Source organism: Ictalurus punctatus, chromosome 4 (assembly GCF_001660625.3).
Source record: "Ictalurus punctatus breed USDA103 chromosome 4, Coco_2.0, whole genome shotgun sequence".
Classification (NCBI taxonomy): Eukaryota; Metazoa; Chordata; class Actinopteri; order Siluriformes; family Ictaluridae; genus Ictalurus; species Ictalurus punctatus.
The window spans coordinates 459,649-467,500 of NC_071284.1; the positions used below are offsets into that span (position 1 = coordinate 459,649).

At 39.5% G+C, this 7,852-nt stretch overlaps 1 protein-coding gene across 2 annotated transcripts in view; it reads left to right on the forward strand.

The window, feature by feature from the left end:
- Window positions 1-2,897: 2,897 nt before the first annotated feature.
- Window positions 2,898-7,852, forward strand: part of si:dkey-30c15.2 (uncharacterized protein LOC558938 homolog) — a 10,584-nt gene continuing 5,629 nt past the window's right edge. Inside the window, exons 1-4 of one of the 2 annotated variants that reach the window (XM_053677767.1) lie at window positions 2,898-3,137; window positions 3,574-3,617; window positions 4,490-4,553; window positions 5,423-5,563. In XM_053677767.1, coding sequence (XP_053533742.1) covers window positions 3,108-3,137; window positions 3,574-3,617; window positions 4,490-4,553; window positions 5,423-5,563 — 279 coding nt within the window. In that variant the 5' untranslated portion in view covers window positions 2,898-3,107. Of the gene's footprint in view, window positions 3,138-3,157; window positions 3,304-3,573; window positions 3,618-4,489; window positions 4,554-5,422; window positions 5,564-7,852 lie in introns of those variants that run through there. The other variant, XM_053677768.1, reaches the window with a different exon arrangement.

A 7,852-nucleotide genomic window follows, 5' to 3' on the forward strand; every position in this document is an offset into this window, starting at 1 on the left:
ATTCTTTCTCATTCCTCTGAGACATACTGTATCTTTAATAAACTGAATAATGTCAGTTGGGATAAAACTCGATGCAGGTTATTTTTTTTGCATTATTGGAAGGAGTTACAGGAAGGAGTAGAGGTACAGTGGATAGCATCGTCTCCTCACAGCTCCAGCGTCTCAGCTTCGATCCTGAACTCGGGTTACAAGTTCCACATGTTCTCCCACTGTCCATGTGGGTTTCCTCCGGGTTCTCCGGTTTCCTCCCACCTCACAAAAACATACAGGTAGGTGGGTTTGCTATGCTAAATTCCCCTTAAATGTGAATGAGTGTGTGAAAGTGTGTATGCGTGGCCTGGCGTCCCATATCGCCTTGCGCCCAGTATTCCCAGTATATACTCCGGATCCACCGTCACCCTGACCAAGATAAAGCACTGACTGAAAATGAATGTCTGTTCATTTTAAATATTTATCTTAAAAACTATAAAATATTAACACCATTTAAGAAACGTCACTATAACATTAACATACTTTGGCCAAAATGAGTGTAAATGAATATGACGTGCTCTATTCCTGGTTGCTCAGGTGCTCCTTCTATCCACTAGAGGGCGTCACGCACTCAGTACAGTGATGGGTTAAACACCTCATGAGCATGTTCTTGGGTTAAACCGGTTTGTTCAACTGAATACATTACATAACCGAGTAGTCTGGTGTTTATAAACATCACCCTGAGATTATATAACACTTGATTTTACACAGAGATGAATTCATGTAGAATAAACACAGTGTGATTTATGACTAATGTGATTTTTCTGAATCTACTGTTTATTTCAGTTTCCCCCACAGTAATAATCTTATTTCCTATAGAGATGTCATATACAGTGTCCTCCATTAATATTGGCACCCTTAGTAAATATGAGCAAAGAAGGCTGTGAACAATTGTCTTTATTGTTTAACCTTTTGTTCTTTAAAACACACACACACACACACACACACACACACACACACACACACACACACACACAAATACTCTGCTCTCATGGATATCAAACAATTGCAAACACAACACAGGTTTATCTAAAAAAAAAAAAAAACTTTGTTAAATATAGGTGTACAAAAATTATTAGTACCCCTATGAATTCATATGTTTGAAGTATATTCCCATTTATACTTTATTTATTTATTTATTTTAGTACACCTGGTGACTAGGAACAGGAAATTGTTCAACCATGACTTCCTGTTTCACAGGGCTATAAATATGAGGTAACACACAGGCCAAATTCCCTTAGTCATTCATAACAATGGGTAAGAGTGAGGAATGTAGCTGTGATGTGCGGCAAAAGGTTGTTGAGCTTCACACAATGGGGCGTGTCTATAAGAAAATAGCACGGGCATTGAAAATGTCCATTTCCACCATTAGGGCAATAATTAAGAAGTTCCAGTCAACTGGAAATGTTATGAATCGACCTGGAACTGGACGTGTGTCTGTATCGTCTCAACGCACTGTGAAGAGGACGGTTCGAGTGGACAAAACATCTCCAAGGATCACAGCTGGAGAACTGCAGAAGTTAGTTGTGTCTTGAGGTCAGAAAGTCTCCAAAACTACAATCTGAAGTCACCGACATCACCACAAGTTGTTTGGAAGGGGTTCAAGAAAAAAGCCTCTACTCTCATCCAAAAACACACTCGAGCGTCTTCAGTGTGCAGACACTACTGGAACTTCAGATGGGATCGGGGTCTATGGTGAGATGAAACCAGAATAGAGCTTTTTGGTAATAAACACAGAGGTGGTTCTGGAGCACACAGAGAGGTAGCCGTGTGGAAAAGTCCCTCATGTCCACGGTTAAATATGGAGGAGGATCTTTAATGTTTTGGGCTGTTTTTCTGCCAGAGGACCTGGACATTTTGTTAGGACACATGGCATCATGGACTCCATCAAATATCAACAGATATTAACTGAAAACCTGACTGCCTCTGACAGAACAATTCAAATGGGCCGTGGTTGGATCTTCCAGCAGGACAATGATCCAAAACATCATCAAAATCAACACAAAATCAGTTTACTGACCAAAATCAAGGTCCTGCCGTGACCATCCCAGTCCCCTGACCTGAACCCCATAGAGAACCTGTGGGGTGAACTGAAGAGGAGAGTCCACCAGTGTGGACCTGAAATGTGAAGGATGTGGAGAGGTTCTGTATGGAGGAATGATCTCAGATCCCTCGCCATGTATTCTCCAACCTCATCAGGTGTTATAGGAGAAGACTCAGAGCTGTTATCTCGGCAAAGGGAGGTAGCACAAAGTATTGACTAAAAGGGTCCCAATAATTGTTGCACACCTGTGTAAGATGAATATAATATATTTTAAAACTTCCTAAAATCTACGTCAGCATAGCTACTAAATAGAGATGTTGTTGCTTAGCCTCTGATTTCTCATGATTTCTCATTTTTCATATTAAAATACACAAATACTACAATCCTAAGCTGTGGTTAGAATTTTAATAACAAAAAGCATGAGTAAATTTATTTCACAATCATACAGCTGGCCTTAACTCTCTTACATTTCATTTCAACTTTTACTAATCACACATCAGTGAATTGAAAGAACTTCAGCTCACCGATGTGTCCTGTGCACAAAAACTCTCTTTTATCCAAAATGTAGATAGATAGATAGATAGATAGATAGATAGATAGATGGGAATATTGTCATTGAATGTTTTAAGGCATTAAACTCTTTCAACACAGTTAATTAAAAAGTCATGACTAAATGAAGGATGTACCTGTGCACACTTCTGACCGCAGAGTCTTTCCACCGCTTGGTGTTTAAACAGTACAGCCGTGCACACTGTCACTCCACCCAATCAGCGCCGCGCTCCAGCGTACCTGCCGCGTAGGTAAGAAAAGCCACGCCCCAAAACCCGCAGTGTATTAAACAGCACGTGAACAGGCAGCAGCAGAGCGCGTGGCAGTGCATTGTTATTGTTATTATTATTATTATTATTATTATTATTATTATTATTACACACTGCGGTGAGGGAAGAACAGTCAGTGGATTTGGGAGATGAAGATTTATGGAGTATTTCTTCAGTTTTAACTCTCTGGACATTTTCTTGGTTAATTCGGCGACATGAACTCCAGTGGATTATCAGACCAAGAGGTGACGTTTTCATTTAGTCTCGTTTTATAATAAACAGTAAAATCTTACCTTAGATAAAATCAGACAGGGTTATGATTTAAAAAAAAAAAAACAATCCTCAAAGTATTTTTCATAAAGCAGTACACTGATGATCCGCCTGGGGGTTAGGCGTGTTCTGAACTGAACGGTGTGTATTTATTTATTTATTTAGTTGTATATCATGGTGTTGTTGTTATTATTGTTACTCAGCTACAGCAGGTTTAATGATCAGCTCCAGGTTTTATTTATGGCAGTGAAGGTGAGCGGAAGGAGAGCTGATTAATCATGAACACTGCGATAACACATCCCTGATCTCAGTCCTGCGGTGTTGTCTCGTCTCAGCCTTGTGCAGGTTTGAGTGTTTGTGTTCTTTAAGTCCTCTGAAGTTAATCTCATGTGGGTTGTGTGTTTACTGCAGATCACAGCTCTCTCTTCCGTGTATGTCTCCTGTCTCAGTTTAAGGTCAGTTTCACTTTGAGTTCGAGTCTCACTGTACACACGATTAACATTTAACCCACACCTCGGTCCCATGCCATTACACAGCCTCATATCACAACACTTCACCCACTTTATCAAACATAAACACTGAGTGTGTGTGTGTGTGTGTGTGTGTGTGTGTGTGTGTGTGAAAGTCAGTGAGATAAAAATGATTTGCAGGGTCACATGCTGTATATTTGACACCAAAATAAAACAATATAATTCTACTGGTTCCTATAAAAGAAAACATATATAAGAAGGAGCTGCGTGTAACATGAACAGCAGAACAAACTCAGCTCTTAAAAATAAGTTGAGTTCGTTCTTAAATAGCCTACACACTGAAAAGGAAACTAAACCGAAGTCAAGTATAAAATCTCGCAGGTATGAGTGGTGACGTCACAACACACGTCACTCACCTTAAAGTATGCAGCATTCATTTCACACACACACACATTTATAGATGAGATGAACGATAACTTTGTTTTAGATCATATTTCCCCATAATATTTCATACATTTTATTCACAGTCGTGTGTGTTATTGTGTGTTATGATATCATGTTTAAAAATGTGAGTTTAGAAGTGTGTGTGTCGCTTTATAACAGTAACGTGATAAGAGTTCATGAGAGTTAATAAGACAGAGAGATGAGCCTCATAAAGCTGTGAATTAACATGAGTTTGTAAATAAACCCACTCCTCATTTCAGCACCGCTTCCCCTGGACAGCGGTCCAGCTCTCCATCTCCACATCTCCATCACCTCACACACATCCTGTCACTGCAGTGTTACAGTGTTTAATCATAACCTCAACACCGCAGAGTGTTCTATCAGTGTGCAGTAAGATATTATTTTATTTACAGTTTAATTGGGAGCTGCTCTGTTTTCATCACATCAATTATGAAGAGAGAAAAGCTCAAAGAACAGGTAATGCTGAATAATCACACCATTATTGTGTGTGTGTGTGTGTGTGTGTGTGTGTGTGTGTGTGTGTGTGTCTCACCTGTAGCTCACCTTGGATTGCTTAAGAGCGTTCTGTATTTGTCAGGTTTTACTTTTATTGATTTAAGATAACACAGATGCACAGACGCGTGACTCTTCCTCCACCACATGAAGATAAAAGCACAGCACGGGTTCAGAACCTGACAGAATGTTCTGAAAGCTCAGAGTATTCCTTACATGTATATCTGAGCACAAGATTCGGACTCTATAACCACAAACACTGCCAGTAAATTCCCCCCAAATGTGTTTGTGTTTACAGCGCGTGCAGTACACAACAGATACGCTCAGATTTCTACTTATAGATAATAATAATATAATACAGTATATTATATTATGATCCATTTTATCGTTGGGACACAAATTCAACCTGAAATTGAACAGCAAAATAATAATTATAAATATACTGTATATGTTTCTAAACTCATATTTAATCATGTACGATCATAATTCTATTTCATAAATATTCCTTATTACAAAGAATTTTTATATTAAATATTATTAAACATATAAAACATTTAGTAATTTATTATTTGAAAATAATTAGTGTTTTATATATCATTTATTATAAAAATATTTATAGTTCTTTATTTATAATAAATAATGTATAAAACACTGTAATTATTTTAGAATAATAACTAAATAAATGATATATTTATATTTAGTATATGTTAATGTATGTGTGTGTGATTGTGTGTGTTTATGTCTGTGAGATAATATATGATTGTGTGTGTGTGTGTGTGTGTGTGTGTGTGCGCGTGTGTCTTATTATATGTGTGTGTGTGTGTGTGTTGCAGGCGAAGCCTCTGATCCAGCTGGCTCTAGCGGACCTCCTGGCCTCTCTCTGCCTCGGCATCACAGCTGTGATGAACCTGCTGTGGTCTGGAGCGGTGAGGAACAGTGAGGTGGTGTGCAGCGCAGGATTAGCTCTGTCTCTGGTGAGGAATCACATCATGTGAGAATGAAAAACTGCAATGAGGCTCATAAAACAGTCATAAACACACACACACACACACACACACACACACACACACACACACACACACACCTCTCTAACATGTTTAGTCATGATGAGGTTTCTGTTTAATGCTGAAATGTAAATATGAAGAGAATAATGCAGCATGGCACTGTTACACATCTCACCTATACACACATTAGCCTTGAGTCACAATAAATACAGGAATAAACAGGAAAAAGGATATAATATAATATTACTGTATACGGCTGTAACATGATTTATATTAATGCGCTCGTTCTAATACGTTATCGTTTCTATAGTAACAGTAACTCATTCACAGGGGTGTGTACAGCGCACGCTCCACGGGTAATAACTTTTTATTCATCATTTTAAAAACCTTTCATATGCTGAAGTTTCTAAGAGGAGGAATGTGTTTATATAACGTGTTACTGTGTGTTACTGTGTGTTACTGTGTGTTACTGTGTGTTACTGTGTGCTGTGTGTGCTGTGTGTTACTGTGTGTTACTGTGTGTTACTGTGTGCTGTGTGTGCTGTGTGTTACTGTGTGTTACTGTGTGTTACTGTGTGTTACTGTGTGTTGTGTGTTACTGTGTGTTACTGTGTGCTGTGTGTGCTGTGTGTTACTGTGTGTTACTGTGTGTCACTGTGTGTTACTGTGTGTTGTGTGTTACTGTGTGTTACTGTGTGTTACTGTGTGTCACTGTGTGTTACTGTGTGTTGTGTGTTACGGTGTGTTACTGTGTGTTACTGTGTGTTACGGTGTGTTGTGTGTTACTGTGTGTTACTGTGTTACGGTGTGTTGTGTGTTACTGTGTGTTACTGTGTGTTACTGTGTGTTACGGTGTGTTGTGTGTTACTGTGTGTTACTGTGTGTTACTGTGTGTTGTGTGTTACTGTGTGTTACTGTGTAACTGTGTGTTACTGTGTGTTACTGTGTTACGGTGTGTTACTGTGTGTTACTGTGTGTTACTGTGTGTTGTGTGTTACTGTGTAACTGTGTGTTACTGTGTGTTACTGTGTGTTACTGTGTGTTACTGTGTAACTGTGTGTTACTGTGTGTTACGGTGTTACGGTGTGTTACTGTGTGTTACGGTGTGTTACTGTGTTACGGTGTGTTACTGTGTTACTGTGTGTTGTGTGTTACGGTGTGTTACTGTGTTACGGTGTGTTATTGTGTTACTGTGTGTTGCTGGGTGTTACTGTGTGTTGCTGGGTGTTACTGTGTGTTACTGTGTGTTACTGTGTGTTGTGTGTTACTGTGTGTTGTGTGTTACTGTGTGTTGTGTGTTACTGTGTGTTGTGTGTCACTGTGTGTTGTGTGTTACTGTGTGTTGTGTGTCACTGTGTGTTACTGTGTGTTACTGTGTGTTACTGTGTGTTACTGTGTGTCACTGTGTGTTACGGTGTGTTACTGTGTGTTGCTGTGTGTTACTGTGTGTTTTGTGTTACTGTGTGTTGTGTGTTACTGTGTGTTGTGTGTTACTGTGTGTCACTGTGTGTTACGGTGTGTTGTGTGTCACTGTGTGTTACGGTGTGTTACTGTGTGTTACTGTGTGTTACTGTGTGTCACTGTGTGTTGTGTGTTACTGTGTGTTACGGTGTGTTACTGTGTGTTACTGTGTGTTACTGTGTGTCACTGTGTGTTGTGTGTTACTGTGTGTTACTGTGTGTTACTGTGTGTCACTGTGTGTTACGGTGTGTTACTGTGTGTTACTGTGTGTTACTGTGTGTTGTGTGTCACTGTGTGTCACTGTGTGTTGTGTGTTACTGTGTGTTACTGTGTGTTACTGTGTGTTACTGTGTGTCACTGTGTGTTACGGTGTGTTACTGTGTGTTGCTGGGTGTTACTGTGTGTTACTGTGTGTTACTGTGTGTTACTGTGTGTTTTGTGTTACTGTGTGTTGTGTGTTACTGTGTGTTGTGTGTTACTGTGTGTCACTGTGTGTTACGGTGTGTTGTGTGTCACTGTGTGTTACGGTGTGTTACTGTGTGTTACTGTGTGTTACTGTGTGTCACTGTGTGTTGTGTGTTACTGTGTGTTACGGTGTGTTACTGTGTGTTACTGTGTGTCACTGTGTGTTGTGTGTTACTGTGTGTTACTGTGTGTTACTGTGTGTTACTGTGTGTCACTGTGTGTTACGGTGTGTTACTGTGTGTTACTGTGTGTTACTGTGTGTTGTGTGTTACTGTGTGTCACTGTGTGTTGTGTGTTACTGTGTGTTACTGTGTGTTACTGTGTGTTACGGTG